Here is a 17711-nt window from a genome sequence, read left to right on the forward strand (position 1 = left end):
CATGGGGGAACAATACATAAATGGATTAATTATGGCCGCTTGGAAAGATCGCAGGCTTTCTATTAACAGAGCATAGCACTGAATTAACACAGAAATGCTACTCAAACACATAATTTGCTATCAAGACATGAAGTAATTCTCAACATCCTATCTAAACGTGCCCACCCAATGGAAAATTGCAAAATCATTTTCAGCTTCAATGTAGATTGTTAACATTCTATTAATGCTGAATTAGTTTTTTTAATTGGACATGTTTTGATAGGTATGGATAATTTCAAAGCAGAAATCTTTCCTTCCTGCCAACTTACCTGATCTCCCTGGACTTCTGCTAGTGGCTTTGGCATGGATGACCTGAGAAACCCCTGGTTTCATGTCCATATATTCATTGGTGGCATCACTGCATAGAAAGCAGAGGAAATATGAGGTTACCTAATGTATAGGTCACCTTTGCAACACAAACGAAAACTGACTGTTGCAAAGGAGGCTCCTGGAAAGAAAGGAAGTCTCCAATAGTGGTGATTTTGAAGTCCAGGTGCTGATCATGACAGTCCCCATAACTATACCTCAAAAGAGAGTCCAAAAATGCAGGCAGTTGCGTGGATCCATATAAAAAGAACAATTCTCACAGTTTTCATCTCCACCAGGAGCAGGTCTTTCAAAAAGCTAATGGGTCTTAATTGTCCACTCAAGACCAAGCCACCCCAAAATACTTTGCACTGCAACAGTTATTGCTCACAGCAAGAGATTGTTGTTGGGGAGATTGCAGCTAAGCTCAGTGGGCCATCTGAGGGGGTGGCAGATGACTCCATCATCCCTGTTAATCAAAAAGTTCTGCCGCTTTGACCCTGAGAGCCCTGTTTCCACTATATCACTGGTCTCCGAATACTAAATAATTTTAATTTTTTAAAAAAACGAAACAGATGTCTCTACAGAATGTGAAGAAATTCATTTAATGAACACTAAGATTGTTGCAGAGGGTAGATAGCTCAGTGATTGCGAGTGCCTAGGTTTGATTTCTGGAAGTTCTAATGACGGGACCTTAGGTGACATCTATTGGAATTACTCCTGAGCTAACGCCAGTTTTATATTCCAGTTACCACACCTGTCTTTTCATTTGTGTTCACGGTACACCTGCCATCAATCAGGATTTACAGTTCTTCAGACCTGTAGCCTGGCTCAATTTAAGTGGTGTTTTCATACAAAGACCTAATCTAAGACTAAAGTCCTATACACAGTTACCTGGGAGTAGGTTCCATTAAATTTCATGGGACTTGCTTCCCAGTAGATGTGCTGTTAACTCTTAACAGAGTAGTGTTAACAGAGTAGTGCTAATTAAATTAGCCTGAGGATAGAAATTAAATCTTAACAGCAATGTTAAAGACCCAGTCAAAGGCCAGTATGGAATAACTTGAGCTCTCTCTTAAAAGAAAGTCAGAGCAGCGTGGTAGATAGGTGTGCTAGACTTCAACCATGAAGTAGAGGATTTATATCCCTGCACAGAATAGTGCTTAACTGGGTGGCCTTGGGCAACAGCCCACCTTTCAGCTCAGCATACCTCACAAGATAGCTGTGAAGGTAAAACAGAATAGTTGTTATGTACACCACCCTAAACTCCTCAGAGGAATAGTGAAATAAGAATGTGATGGAGAAAAAGTTCCCCACCCCCGCCTCACAAAATGGGTACAAAACTGTAAAAAGCAACCCCCCCCCCCCCACAAAAGATGCCCTGTGATTTCCTGGCAATGACTGCAAATATTGGCACCACGTCCTTACTACATGTGTTGCTTTTGATGGAGAAGATTCTTGTAAACAGCGGTTTCTTCATGCTTTGGGCAAATAAAGGAATCACGTTTCCTCCTCAGAAAATTCAAAAGGTCCCCATAGCAGCAATACTCCGTGATGACCAGAGTAGGACCTGCAGATGCAGAGGAAGTACGAAGCAGTGGGTGAGTCTCGCGTTCTGGCTCACACATAAAAAAATGATTATTTGGCTACATGTACAAAAATGAGCCATTTCAAATCACACTACAGGGTAGTGTTTCAGCTTGAAAAGTCAGGGTGAAATTACATCAGCCGTGTTTCTATTCAGAAGCTGGGCCTCATTTCCAATTAAAATGATGTCATTCCCAATTAATTATTTCCACACATCAATAGTACTGCAGTGTTAAACACACACACACACACACACACACACACACGAATTAAATAAGTCTTGTGATAATGGTGCAAACCAGACACATCTGTTTCATTTTGGAGCCCTTCCTGGAGGAAGTTATCTGTTCCAAATGTAAGCTTCCAACATTAATCCCTTTGATTCACTCCTGTTTACAGTAGGACTTCTCGGCCTTACAGTAATGTTTTGGAAATGATATAAAATATTATAGTCTTCAGCATAATAGAAAAAAACTATTCAAACAGAACAGCCTACTGATAGAAAGCTGGATGTTCCAGACTTTTTAAACTATTAAAATTGAAATTTGGAGGGAGAATCAAAGTTCCTGATGGTATGAATGTTTTTATATCAAAGATGTGTTTTCTGAATGCCTGGCTGCCTCTGAGTCTTCTGAATAACTAATAACACCATCTAGGATTTCAGTTATCGGATTCTGCAGTAGTACTTAATCTGGATAGTCCCCCCCAACATACACACAGTTCAGTAAGTAGAGTTTTTATGATAGCAAAATATATACTTGTTTTTTATGTCAAGGAGGAGGTTTTATAACAAGAGCTTCAGACCATCTGGGGCAAGGAGGCATGGACTGCTTAATCAGTATTACAATTGGGATATGTAACAAAATATTGCAGCGTGGAATGCACCTGTGCAGTTTTCCAGGTAGGCAGCCATGCCTTCTTGGGGGATACTCCATTCTTTTGACTTTCCTCTCACATTTTCCATCTCCTCACAAATGCCACTGTTTTGGTTGCTCTCTCCCCCTGCTCCAGTAGGTTTTTTTTTTTAACTGAACTGTTTTGGTACTTCTGTAAACCTTGAGTTTCCTGGAGCCAGATGATACCTCCCTCTTGTGTATGGATGGTGCCCTTTTGGCTACGCAAGAATCCAGTCAGATAATTAGTTCACTATTAGTATATAATTTATCAGGTTCAAAATGAGAGGATTATTCCTTTACTTTGGGGCCCACAAATCCTCCCAATTCCCTGCCCTTTTCAAAGTGTCCTCTGGGAAATAGGCCCTGCCTTTTCCGTGTACACTTGAAACCAAATGCATGGCCATGCCCTTATTCCTAGAGACTCTTGTGAGTGAAAATCACTAGCTTTCTTCTGAAGCTATTCAAACTGAGGGATTTTTGAAACCCATACCTCCAACAGTGCAGGCCCCAAGTAGATTCACAATGTTTATGTGGTTGCCAAGGTAACTCAGCACTTTCAGTTCCGACATCAGGGCTTCCTTCTCGGTGAAATGGGCACTGGCTAGAGAGAGACACGTGAGGCTCAGCAAATGAAGGAGGGAGTGGAAAGGAGTTGCAAATGAGCATAGAGAAAGGAACTTTCAGATTGCTTCCGCCCATATATATATCCTTCAATGGGAAGTCCTGCTCAAACTAGGCTTGTGGCCTTTTCCTCATTTCAATCAATAGTTCCTTATTTAGGTGCACCACAACTGCAAAAAGCAACTTTTATCAAATTAAAATGGCAGCCTTTCCCAAACTGGTATCCTCCAGATGTGCACCTACAACTTCTAGAATCATACAATAATAGGGTTGGAAGGGGCCTTTAAGACCATCGAGTCCAACCCCCTGCTCAATGCAGGAATCTAAGCCAAAGCATCCCTGACAGATGGCTGTCAGTTTCATCTTGAATGCCTCCAGTGCGGGAGAGCCCACCACCTCCCTAGGGAATTGGTTCCATTATTGCATTGCTGTAACAGTCAGGAAGTTTTTCCTGATGTTCAGCCAGAATCTGGCTTCCTGTAACTTGAGCCCATTATTCCATGATGGGATGATTGAGAAGAGATTCTGGCCTTCTTCTCTGTGACAACCTTTCAAGTACTTGAGCGCTATCATCTCTCCCCTCAGTCTTCTCTTCTCAAGGCTAAACATGCCCAGTTCTTTCAGTCTCTCTTCCTAGGGTTTTGTTTCTAGTCCCCTGATCATCTTCACTGCTCTCCTGTGAACCCTCTCCAGTTTGTCTGCATTCTTCTTAAAGTGTGGTTCTAGTCTAACACATCTGGAAAGCACCAGAGTGAGGACGGCTGGCAGCATTATGGCATAATCTAATGAAGTGCTGTAAATGTTCTGACACACATAATATCATTTTATAATAGTCTCGCAAAGTGCTCCTTACTTTGGAGCCCTTTGGGTGGCGAACCTAGCTTAAACTGCCCCCTAAAATTAGACAAATGGCTCTGAGAAAAAAGGCCTTCCTGGTGGTTGTAACTTGAGTGTGCAATGCACTCCTCAAGGAGGCCCTCCAGGCCTACTCTTTGCTGCCTTGCAAAAAACTAGTCAAGACCTGGCTGTTCAGACAGGGATTTCCACTCACGCTGAGCTGCACAGAAGAGGTTCTCATTAATCTGTGTTTTAGATGGTTGAGACAGCAGCTTGCCCTTTATCATATTTATTGTTGTTTTAAGGCGTGATTTCATATTTTGGTCCATATGGACACTTTGGGAGCCCTCTGAGTGGCAAAGCAACAGAGACATTTTAAAATAAATAAAACGAAATGAAATGAAATGAAATGAAGATCAGGAACTTACGCTTGAGCATTTTTACAGCTACTCTCATTGCCCCGTCAGGTTTGAATAGACCATAGGCAGTCGCTTCAACGACTTTCCCAAAAGCTCCAGCTCCTAGAATTTTGCCTAAAGGATTTCCAGAGAGTGTGAAAATTAAGCGCAAAGGTTCTGACAAGCAAATTAGTAATGCAGCTTACTACATAACATATAGAATTACCTGATCCATTTTGACTATTTTTGATCTAAAGGAGGGATAGGCAAATAGAAGTTCCACAGATAAGATCCCAGTCAGCTACAAGGGCCATCCCTTAATTATTCCATGAAGGAGGGGAGAAGGTAGCAAATTTGAGTCAATTTGTGAGGAGCAATCACCAGCATGATCATTGTTATTATTTGGGCCAAAAATAACATTTATTTATTTTTTGTCTACTCCTTTTCTTTTCATGTGGCCGCTAGTTTGACTTAGGGCACAAGCCTACGGTGATAGTCGGCTGCCTCTGAACTCGGAGGCAGCTGACTATCCAGTGCAGGGTGGGCGGAGTGCGGAGGGGACCTTTTCCTCTGCAGTCCAGCTGCCCTGCATTTGTGGCTAGACAGCCGATTTCAGCTGTCTAACTGGGGTACCTTGGAGCAGGGGGGGGAGCCTGAACAGCACATAGGAAGCATTGTACTGGTGCTTCCGTGGTCCCCTCCCTTCCCCCAGGAACGCCCCCTTTTTGGCTGCTCCACACTGCTCTTACAAGTGCGCCACCAGAGATGAACCAAGCCTCCTATGAGGCAGTGGGGGAGGGGGCAGGGAGTCGGATTTCTGGGAAACAAGCTTGGTTCCCATAAACCGAAAAATCCTGTGGCTGTCTAGATGCTGTCTATCAGTCACAGGATTGCACCCTTAAATATCTGCCTGTTCTACTCCATGTTTCCTCTCCCCATATGGCTACATCGGCCCCCTCTCTGTTGTCTTTCCACTGGCAGGCAAAGATGTTTTTATTCAGGCAGGCCTTTGGCATATAAGCTGGACTGTTCCTGAGGGGTTTTTTTAGTTGGTTGGTGCTGTTTATTTCTTTTGTGTGTGTGCATGCTTGCGTGTTTTTAATTGTGTTTTTACTTTATTTGTGTTTATGTTATGTGTTCATTAAGATTTTGTTTTTAATCTGGGTTTTATTGTTAGCCACCTTGAGCACCACTTTTTGGTGGAAAGGAGGACTATAAAATAAATAAATGTCTTGGTTACTTGACATCTGTTGTACTTAATAAACAGAGTTATGCATTACAGGCATTTAAAATGGTTGGTGAGGTGTCATAACTAGCATATGGGACTTTTTTTTAGTGGGGCTGTAACTAGAATAACAAATTAAGCAAAAAGGGTTAGGGCTTTTAAAACATGGCTTTGTTTATGGGCAATCTGCAAGGCATTTTCCCCAGGAATGTTTTTCCACCTTTTGCCTCAGACTGACCAACCTCTAGCAGGAATTAATACATTGGGCTGAAGATCACATGGAGAACCAGCCTGTGGACACCCTGTACATCCAAGGTGTGCGGGGCTTGTGGAATTGAGAGAACCTTTAGTTGGCCTTACACTGCCTAACCATATTTATTTATTTGTTTGTTACATTTCTATGCTGCCCAACAGCCGATGCTCCCCAGGCAGTTCACAATTAAAACCATAAAATACAATTAAAACAATAAAAAAGAGGAAACAAGCTCCTCAGAGTACGTGCACAAATATTAATATTTTGACATTTTTTGATGGACAACACAATTTTGCTGGCCCAGTCAGAGTTCTACAGGTCTGATGACTCCTAATCACCAGCAAAACCGAACACATGCAAACTAACCAAAACTTAGCCGATTTCTCGGAAACTCCCATTTGTCATCATAAGGAAGCTGTGTTGGGTCTATGTAAACATAGTTGTTTCCATTTATTTCATCAACCACTTTCCACTGAACCTCGTACTTGGGTTTCTGGAAGACAGATACCATCATTTTAAGTGCTGAAATTGTGAATGTGGGGGAAGGAAAACAGGTACAGGGTGCTCCAGCTAAACACATGATTCTTACCTGGAGATATTTGTACACAAGAACTATAACTGTAATGCACATCAGTCCTGCAGCTACTCCAAAGCCGATTAACAATGGAGTGAAAAGGGTGTGGGTACTGATTTGTTCTAGAAAGAAACACATAAAAAAGAACCTCATTTTAAATCTTGCACAGAAATTCCTAATATCACCCTGGCCCTTGACTCCCTTTCATTTGGTTCAAGCACTGAATAGAGGGTGGGAGACATTCAAGTGTAGATGCCTCAACAACCTTTGACAGGTCAAAATGTTTTTTTACAAAAGCTATCCAGCTTATTAAAATAAATTCTGGCAGGAGAAAAAAAAAACTGTACTGCTTACAAATGGATTTTAATGTGCCTTTATTGAATGCTGCTTTTCAGGTCACATTGTAGAAAAGCAGCTGAGACATGTTTACACAGTGTATCATAGGATATTTAATATAAAAGGCATCATGATGAAGAGAAGTATTTATTTATTATTACAGCACCATCAAGGAACATGGTGCTTTGTGGCATACGCCAAAAAGGACATTCCCTGTCCTTAAGAGCTTACAGTATAAATACAAGCTGCCATTTCGAAAGATCACTCTGGCTCTTACCTTTAATTGCAAAGTTGAAAAAGGCTGAGCGCTTGTCAATGGCATTGGAAGCCTCACAAGTGATTGTGCCATTGTTCTTGAACACGCTGGCATCAATGGTGCTTTCAACAACTATCTTTCCAAAAGAAGGAAAGGGTGGATCTTGATATTTGGTCTTCACATCCACTGGCAAAATATTTGATGAATCCGAACACCTGGAAGAAACAATTCACCTAGATGAAGTAACTTGGTGGACACCTGACTAGCTATAAATTATGTGTATGGTTTCTACGGTTATTTTTCTCAGTCTAACACACTGGCCTCATTCACACACAAGAAAAAGCCATAATTCCAGACTATCCTGGTTTATCGTTCATGAGCAGGAGTAGCTAAAGTAACCAGGATCAGACTCCTGGTTTGTCGCTCCCAGTTAACCCAGGAATCTTAAGCCAATTCCAAAAACTGGCTTCAGAAGTTGGCTTCTTAGGAGAGACAAACTTGGTTCAGACATAATGCTCAGCTTTTTCTTCCTTCTTCTTCAATTCTAAGTTACTGAAGAATGTGGGAGGGGCCAAGCGGGAGTGATCAGGCAGTGTGCTCCAGCATGCTCGCTCATGAACAATGAGCCAGGGTTTTCCAGAGTTCTGGCTTATAATTTTGGACAAATGTAATTACTGGGTAGGATCCAGATGTAGTATAGTCTCCCTAAAAATGAAATCAACTGATTTCAATGGGTCTACTTGAAGTATGACTAAATCTGGATCTAATCCAATATGCCCACAATTAAATAAATCTGCTACTTTTCATTTTGTATCTTGTGGAAAGTATGACTTCAGATTTCATGGACTAAAAATAGGCTTGCGAAACAGGCTATTTCTCCTTTCATTAATTTCCAAAATATGTGACAAAAACTTGTCATCGTCTGATATAACAAGTTATCAAAAACATTAAAATAATCCAAAGGTTAGTATGCTTGAGGCCAGAATCTAACATCACATAAATGATGGGTTATATTAGTTAATTGTCCTTTGTGCCATGTTATATTTTCAGCCAGGATGGCAGTAGGCACAATTTACCAGGAAATCGTCTTTTTAAGCAAGTTCCATTGACAGAGGTCAGGCAAGAGTCTGTTGAACAACTTGGATACATTTCAATGGATATTGAGCAGGACAAGATACTAATGAGTTAGAATCATAGAATAACAGAACTGGAGAGGGTCTTATAAGCCATCTAATCCAACCCCCTGCTTAATGCAGGAAATCCCAGGGCTAGAGCATCCCCAGCAGATGGCTGTCCAGCCGATCTACAGATATATCTTCTAAGTATCTCTGTGTATCCGGGAAGTACTAACTGAACTGAGGTAGAGCTGAAGCGGGGTAATGATAGTACAAGCACAATATTTCAAATGTAATATTAATGTTCATTCCTTACAAAGGAAGTTTGAAACAGTTCACCTATTTTAAAAGGGCTGCAAAGTAGCAGAACTCAATGACGCTTACTTTTGAGTTGACATGTATACCAACAGTTGTGCATCCGATATAACCACAAATAGGATTGGGCTTCCCTTAGCAACTGCTGTTCATGGTGTAGACAAAACTTTGGCCAATCTAGAAATAGTTTTTAAAAGTCTGTATGCTCTTTCTCATTATGTAATGCAATTTAAAATCCCTTTAGGACAAAGCATATATATTGATTCAAGAAATTTTGCCCTTGCTGTTGTTGATAACAAATGCATATTTCAGAAGAAAACTTAGGAAAAAATAACTTTTGAAAAATGATTCGGATAGGAAATGTATTATGTGCTAGCAATAATGTCTGGAATGCTGTCAAAATAAGCAAGTATTTTATAATCATATTTACAAATCCTCTACCTGTACTGAAAATACATACAATCTTCTTAGAAACTTGGTAATTGCCTTTGTAGTTAATTCTTTTCTTTTCCTCAAGCTTACAAGACACATTTACCACATAATCTACTGTGTGTAAATGGAAATCTAATTACCCTGTGTCCTGGAAATTGTGTTATTACATGATAAATCCAAAAAATAATAGCCATACACAGGAGCTATTCTGTAATTGTCATTCTACAGGGTTAAATAATTAGGGCCAAGAACAGCCTAGTTATAAGAGGGTGTAAGCCCTCTGAAGTCTCTGAAGTCTGATTTGGCCCTTAATGCCTAGTCATAAATTATAGTGACTCCTTTAAGAAGCAAACCACAGAAAGACCTACTACAAGTAAGGCTATTTGTAGAGTGGGAATCAGCAAGTTAGATAGGAACACAGGAAGCTGCCTTATACGGAGTCAGACCATGGACCAACGTAACCCAGTATAGTTGACACTGATTGTCTGCGGTTCTCCCGGATTTCAGGCAGAATTCTTTCTTAGCCCTACCTGGAGAATCCAGGGATTGAACCTGGGACCTTCCACATGCAAAGCCACTATGTAGCTCTACCACTGAGCTACATACAGCTCAGCTGAGCTACCACTGAGCTACATACAGCTATGTAACTCTACCTACTGAGCCCTTCTGGTCGAATTCAGCCCCATGAGGGATATTGATGGGTCCAATCTAGGGCAAAAGAGACCCGAGGGCTGTGCAAATAAGTTCTCTCCCCCAACACACATGTTCAATGAACTCATGTGGGTACCTGCTAGTTCCTGACCCATCTGCTGGTCATGCCATGTTAGCAGCCCTATATTAGCTTGAAAAGGCCCTATGTGCATAAAGTACACACATAATGGCTCTCCTTTGCAATTGGGTGTGGCTAGCAGATGTGTGAGGTTAGCAAGCATGGGCCCATTTCCCCCTCATGTGTTCACCAAATGCCTGTTTTCCTCCACCACCACCATCCCCTCAACAGCTCTAGGGAGAAAGTGATTACTGTGGCAATATAACTTGCTGGCAGGCTACTTTGGGGTGTGGTGTGGGGGAAATGTTAAGGCACTAACCCCTCACCCCTTGCTTACTTCTTAAGTGAACCTCCAAGGAAACTAGCTGCTGAGAAGAGCTATAGAGCACAAAAAGTACATAGGTTTAAATTATATTTAAAGGGATGATTTTATTAATGTATTACACCTTACATCTACCCTACAGTCAAAATAACATGTTGAAAATTATTCACCTACTCACCTTTGCTCAGTTCCTGGGCAAATATACCAGTTTATTGTAGGGGCAGGGTATCCAGCTGCCACACAATGAAGCATGCCGTTGCTAAGTCGTTCTGAAGTGACAATCTCTGGTTTGGCTGGAAAGAAATGGACAGGTGTACAGTCATTCCTTGGGTCTGTACATTACTGTACATCTCTCCATCGCTCACACGTCAACCCCAATACTAGAAGCATGTTGGAAATGTGGGCAGTAACTAGAGATGTTGGAGAAATCTGCAACAGATTCAAAGGAGTTTGGATTTCTCTGAATCTGACCGCAGATGCTGCAAGGGACCAGCTTTGTCTTGAGTCACACGGATTCTGCTAACTTATGGACCAGTTTTTCACTTTTGGGGAGGATTTGCACTAATGCGTACTAGCGTAAGCATGCACTGGTGCTAAAGTGAATCAGTGCAAGTACAATGAAATTCTAGTTTAAAAAATCAAATTCCATCAATAAGTGGAGGAGGGAATGAAAGACTCCGGATAACCTGTAAAACACAGATGGAAGAGATTTAACAAAATCTGTACATCCCTAGCCATAACTGAGGTGCCTACCTAAGTTGCAATTCTGTGTACACTTACCTACAGGTAAACCCCACTGAACACAGTGGAACTTATTCCTGCATAAACATAGGCAGAAATCTAATTTTCATCTTAACAGTGCTTAGCATTTTTCCTAATTGCTGAAAGCATTTCACACACTTTACCCCAGGAAGTCTCATTAACAGCACTTGAAAGACAGGACTTCCTGTTCCATGGGCACCTTGTCTACTAAAATCCTGGGTGCTGCTTCTCTCCAAAATGGTGTTTGGAAGGACTGAAGAGAAGCAGCAGGCAGCGGAAGAGGCTACTTAACCCTTTTCTGACCCACTGACTGCATCCCCCACGCAATAGCTGCTTTACTCCACCTAGGCTTCAAAGCATCCAGAGCCCTTGCTAGGGGAAAAGTAGCGTGCCAGAGGGAAGAGTTCTTCTCCTAACAAGCCTGAGTCATATTCCAGGGTTTGTTTTTGGCTGATGACTCTGGCTTGGGAGAGCAACAAGCCAGAGATACGGATTTTGACATCATGCCAAGCAACTTGCCAAACAAACCAAAGACAGAGTCCTTGGCTTGTTTAGTTGCTCCTGCTGGCAGGGGGAGCCAAGCAGATGCAACTGACCAGCACACTTGATCATTTGTGGTAAGCTAGAATTTTAATTTTAATTCTGGCTTACTGTGATGTGCAAACTGGGCCAGCGAGTCAATGCTCATAGTAAGATTTGAACCAGGGTTCTTGCTAACCACTGCATTAAGTTGGCTTCTTGTCTTCAGTTTCAAGACAGAAGTATTTGGGGCCAGGCTGAAGCAAAGGGCTGCTAGCTCTGCTTGCCTTAACTTTTAGCATGAGTGGAGGCAACTTAAAATAGATTTGAGGGCAGTCGTTCAACCCTCTTTTTAAAAGACATTTTCCACTAAGTGAAATGAAGATTAATGGCTTGTTATGCCATTACATAGCTAAAATATGCATCTCCACTGATTAAGGATTGTGGTATTCGGCTTCCTTTTCCAAGGCATTACACTTTCTTTTATTACATTGAAGAAATCACAGTGCTGCTGTGTTTAAAAGATTATCTGAGCCCAGGGGAAGAGAGCAGCAATAAATACGACTTACAGACATTCATGCTAGCTGTTTTTGAAAAGGCTTTTGGAAGAACAGGTATACCAAGAACAGACTTTTGATGGACTTTTCCATAACATCCTGTAAGGATTTATTTAATGGACGAGCTGGACAGCTTGAATAGGAACTGAGGCCAATATAGTCATGTATATGAATTGACATTCACAGTCATTCTAAGTCCTCATATGCTCAAGAGAACCTGGAGAGAGCTAGTGTGGAGAAGAGGGATGTGCTACCTACCTCAAAAGGGGCTGAACCTTTGTGAGCACTCAGATCGAACACTTGCGAAGGTTCAAGCTTTTTGCAAGCATTCAGTTGAACACTCCACGAGTGCTTGGGCACGGCCCTTTGCTGCCTCCTCCCTCTCAAGGCTTCAGAAACTTACCCTGGGGGAGGGCAGGGCAAAGTGGCAGTGGATGCTTCCTGAGCTCCACTAGGGTGTCCAGTTATGAATCACCAGGAAAGAAGACAAAAGAGGATGGCAATTTGCATAAAAACTGCCTGTGTTAATTTACATTTGTAAATGCACATCTGAAATAATGATTATGATGTACATAGAAATACAATACATCTCACCATAGTGTGGAAGACTGTGTCCAGGTGACCAGTGTGCCTGCCTGTTCAGTCTGCGGTTTAGGTGCTAATGGTGACTGGCAAACATTATTATAGTTGTTTGTCTCTAAACTGGAATTGGACAGGACAGCCCTTCAGATAAAGGGCACCTTCAAATGGAGGGCTGTCTTCTGTAAAAGAGGACACATAGCCACCCCAGGCCCCAGTGATGTGTTTTTTCCTGCCAGGTATGAATATGAACTTGAGCACACTCCGGGAGAGAGCGCAGGACAGGAAGGCCTGGCGTGCTATGGTCCGTAGGGTCACGAAGAGTCGGGACACAACTGAACGACCGAACAACAACAACGAGAATGACAAGTCCAAGAATCCACAGTGGGAAACACAATTTCTACCATTTCTACCACAGAGGTAATCCCAATCCCATCTCCAGTGAGAAAAGACACTCAGGCCTGGACGGTGCCCTCTGCTTTCCCCTACTCTAAGTAAGTTACTAGGCCCTTAGGGACAGGGAAAGAGGGAAGCAGTAGTAGTGCTTGCCAGCTTGAGGAAAGCAGGGCACCCCTGTTCAATTGCTTGTGCCATCTCTAGTGGAGTAATGGAAAGACAAGAGCATGAGCTACAGGCAGGAAATCTTCAGTTCTTAGTTCAGCGATGGATTCACCAGGTGGTTTTCCACAAGCCACCATGTATGTGAATCTTTTCAGCACTCAAGGGACATGTTGTTCTTGTTGTTATTCTCATCATTGTTGTTGTTGTCCCTGTGGACATTAATAATAGCTTACAAATTGATAATCGTATTTTAAACATTATTTAAATGTTTTCTGCTCTTTTCTGGATAGAGACTCCAATGATCTTTTCTGGACAGAGACTCCAAGATCTATCCTCAGATGATCTATGCTTCTTGAGATTATGGACAGAGGACACTAGATTCTGTGCGTATTCTCTTTTATCATCCACAACTGAATTATGTTACAGGAACTGAAAATGCTCTTTTCTTTCCCTTTGCATGTATATAGTGCTTCTGTCAAATATCAAGCCAACCAACCCTTTTGCAAAATTGCCAGGGCTGATTTGCAACATGACTCAATGGAGTGTTGAATGATTGTGCACATCCTGGTTGAAGAGAGTGTTAGGGAAAACAGCTTCAGGCAAGTTAAAAACTCTGTATTTATTTAACTCCCAAACAATCAGTCAGGAACTAGCCTTCCTACCCCCACCCCATAATATAATTTGACTGTCAACTGACTCTTGCTGCCTGGTCTTACGGTACTGTGGAAACAGAAGCTTATACAGGCCACAGAAAGATATGCCAGAATTCTGGAGAATTCTGACTTATTGTGAATGAGCCATGTGCTCATGCATGCAGCCTGCTTACTCCCACCTTCCTCCTTCCCATTAGCATCATCACTAGTTGCTAAACAAACCAGGAGGGGTTTTCTCAGCATCCTATCCAAACCTTGGCTCCTAGCTTGTTGCTCCAAAACAAGCCAATAACTGTTAAACCAAGAACAAACCCTGGTTTGTGATTCTGCCTTGTGAAGGGAGCAACAAGCCAGAATCCCTAGTTTGGATGACATGCTGAGAAAGCCTCCCTGATTTGTTTAGTGGTCACACTAGCAAAGTTGGAGTGAACAGGCTGCATGCACCAGCATTCAGCTCATTCACAATAAGCTAGAACTTTCCAGAATTCTAGCTTATCATCGCATGCAAAAGTGGCTGCAGTAAGCAGCTAAAATAGGCTGCTCTTGACAATGGCTCGGAAACTTCAGTTGGTGCAAAATGCTACACCGTTTGTTCTACTAACCCTTTTTCTGGTACTACAAGCATCTTAGGCAAGTTTTACCTTGTCCCCCAGTCCTGTTCCTTGTGCACACACTCTTCTGTACACAAGGATGGCCAACTGGTGGTCCATGAGCAATATATCCAGTTGACAAAGCAAGTTTGCCTGGCCCTTCATGGCTTTACCAAAGGCCCACAGTTTCACTCACAAGAAATTTGTTCACAAAGTTATGAGAGAGAGCTATCCCACACCTAAGTATTACCGCTCTTTGGTTTTTATATATAACACCCTTAGCTGTGCAACAGCACATAGTGCTTTCCACATTTACAATTTTTAAAAATATGATCAAATACCAACTTTTATCATACAGCCTGTCTTATTTATTTATTACTAATATTGGTATACTGCTTAATGCAGTAAAATCTCTCAGCAGTTTACATACAAAGGTATTTAAAATCACAGTTAAAATACATATTATTTATTTATTAATTATACCACATTAAAACATTTCAATTTTCAACAACAAGATAAACAACAAAAAGAGACAGTAAAATGGAATAGAATCATGAGGATCAATTATAAGCCAGGGAAAGCTTGCTTGAACAAGTATGTCTTCAGGAAGCATTTAAAACATACGTTTTCTGCCTCCTGAACGGCACAGTGGAGGGTGTTCCAGAGGGTGGGTGCCACTACTCAGAAGGCCCACTTTTAAGATGTCATGTGGTGACATGTGGTGACAGTGATTCATGGATCACTGCCTTGTTGTGGCGAAGGGGCTTGCGTAACTCGGGGAAGCCATAAGCTCTGCCGTGCAGGGCCACCCAAGACGGACAGGTCATGGCAGAGAGTTCTGACAAAATGTGGTCCACTGGAGAAGGAAATGGCAACCCACTCCAGTATCCTTGCCAAGAAAACCCCATGGAACGTAACACAAGGCTAAAAGAGATGACACCGGAAGATGAGCCCCTCAGCTCGGAAGGTGTCCAATATACTACTGGGGAAGAGCAGAGGGTATTTCCAAGTAGCGCCAGAAAGAGTGAAGCGGCTGGGCCAAACCCGAAAGGACACTCAGCTGTGGATGTGTCTGGTGGTGAAAAGAAAATCCGATGCTGTAAAGAACAATATTGTTTAGGAACCTGGAATGTCAGATCAATGGATCAAGGTAAGTTGGAGGTGGTCAAACATGAGATGGCAAGATCGAATATTGACATCTTGGGAATCAGCGAACTAAAATGGACAGGCATGGGCAAATTTAATTCAGGTGACCATCGTATCTACTATTGTGGGCAAGAATCCCTTAGAAGAAATGGAGTAGCACTCATAGTCAGCAAAAGGGTGGGAAAAGCAGTACTGGGGTACAATCTTAAAAACGATAAAATGATCTCAGTACGAATCCAAGGAAAACCATTCAACATCACAGTAATTAAAGTCCCCAACCACTGAGGCCGAAGAAGCTGAGGTTGATCGGTTCTATGAAGACCTACAACACCTTCTAGAACTAACACCAAAAAAAGATGTCCTCTTCATCATAGGGGATTGGAATGCTAAAGTAGGAAGTCAAGAAATCACCGTGATAACAGGCAGGCATGGCCTTGGGGTACAAAATGAAGCAGGACAAAGGCTAATAGAGTTTTGCCAAGAGAACACGCTGATCATAGCAAACACTCTTTTCGAACAGCACAAGAGACGACTCTATACATGGACATCACCAGATGGTCAATATCGAAATCAGATTATGTCCTTTGCAGCCAAAGATGGAGAAGCTCTATACAGTCAGTAAAAACAAGACCTGGAGCTGACTGTGGCTCAGATCATGAGCTTCTTGATGCAAAATTTCGGCTTAAATTGAAGAACGTCGGGAAAACCACTAAACCATTCAGGTATGACCTAAATCATATCCCTTATGAATACACAGTGGAGGTGAGGAATAGATTTCAGGGATTAGACCTGATAGACAGAGTGCCTGAGGAACTATGGACGGAGGTCCGTAACACTGTTCAGGAGGCAGCAACTCAATCCATCCCAAAGAAAAAGAAATACAAGAAAGCAAAGTGGCTGTCTGAGGAGGCTTTACAAGTAGCTGAGGAAAGAAGGGAAGTGAAAAGCAAGGGAGAAAGGGGAAGATATATCCAACTGAATGCAGAGTTCCAGAGAATAGCAAGGAGAGACAAGAAGGCCTTCTTAAAAGAACAATGCAAAGAAATCAAGGAAAACAAGAGAATGGGAAAGACTAGAGATCTCTTCAAAAAAATCGGGGATCTCAAGGGAACGTTTTGTGCAAAGACTGGCATGATAAAGGACAAAGAAGGCAGGGACCTAACAGAAGCAGATGAGATTAAGAAGAGGTGGAAAGAATACACAGAAGAACTATACAGGAAAGATCTGAATGTCCCTGATAGCCATGACAGTGCGGTCACTGAACTTGAGCCGGACATCCTAGAAAGTGAAGTCAAGTGGGCCTTAGGAAGCATTAGTAACAACAAAGCTAGTGGATATGACAGTATTCCAGCCGAGCTATTTAAAATCCTAAAAGATGATGCTGTTAAAGTGCTGCATTCAATATGCCAACAAATTTCGAACACTCAACAATGGCCGCAAGACTGGAAAAGGTCAGTTTACATTCCAATTCCAAAGAAGGGCAACGCCAAAGAGTGTTCAAACTACCGCACAATTGCTCTCATTTCACATGCCAGCACGGTGATGCTCAAAATCCTACAAGCTAGGCTTCAGCAGTATGCGAACCGAGAACTACCAGAAGTACAAGCTGGGTTTCGAAGAGGCAGAGGAACTAGAGATCAAATCGCCAACATTCGCTGCATCATGGAGAAAGCAAGAGAATTCCAGAAAAATGTCTATTTCTGCTTCATTGACTATGCTAAAGCCTTTGATTGTGCGGATCACAACAAACTGTGGCAAATTCTTAAAGTGATGGGAGTACCAGACCACCTTACCTGTCTCCTGAGAACCCTGTACGAGGGTCAAGAAGCAACAGTAAGAACCAGATATGGAACAACCGATTGGTTCAAAATTGGGAAAGGAGTACGACAAGGCTGCATATTGTCACCCTGCTTATTTAACGTATATGCAGAGTACATCATGAGAAATGCCGGGTTGGATGAATCAGAGGTCGGAATTAAGATTGCTGGGAGAATTATCAACAACCTCCGATATGCAGACGATACCACCCTCATGGCAGAAAGTGAAGAGGATCTCAAGAGCCT

The 17711-nt window shown here is 42.1% G+C and overlaps 1 protein-coding gene across 2 annotated transcripts in view; it reads right to left on the reverse strand.

Moving 5' to 3' along the window:
* Positions 1 to 17711, reverse strand: part of KIT (KIT proto-oncogene, receptor tyrosine kinase) — a 94714-nt gene that overhangs the window by 12036 nt on the left and 64967 nt on the right. For both annotated transcript variants that reach the window (XM_084856749.1, XM_084856748.1), the window contains exons 8-15: positions 10460 to 10574; positions 7350 to 7543; positions 6752 to 6858; positions 6529 to 6655; positions 4715 to 4819; positions 3319 to 3429; positions 1774 to 1915; positions 309 to 397 (exon numbers count right to left, since the gene is read on the reverse strand). In XM_084856749.1, coding sequence (XP_084712875.1) covers positions 309 to 397; positions 1774 to 1915; positions 3319 to 3429; positions 4715 to 4819; positions 6529 to 6655; positions 6752 to 6858; positions 7350 to 7543; positions 10460 to 10574 — 990 coding nt within the window. The remainder of the gene's footprint in view (positions 1 to 308; positions 398 to 1773; positions 1916 to 3318; positions 3430 to 4714; positions 4820 to 6528; positions 6656 to 6751; positions 6859 to 7349; positions 7544 to 10459; positions 10575 to 17711) is intronic.

This window comes from Heloderma suspectum, chromosome 5, assembly GCF_057233095.1.
Source record: "Heloderma suspectum isolate Gila_16-S chromosome 5, 16-S_ref, whole genome shotgun sequence".
Classification (NCBI taxonomy): Eukaryota; Metazoa; Chordata; class Lepidosauria; order Squamata; family Helodermatidae; genus Heloderma; species Heloderma suspectum.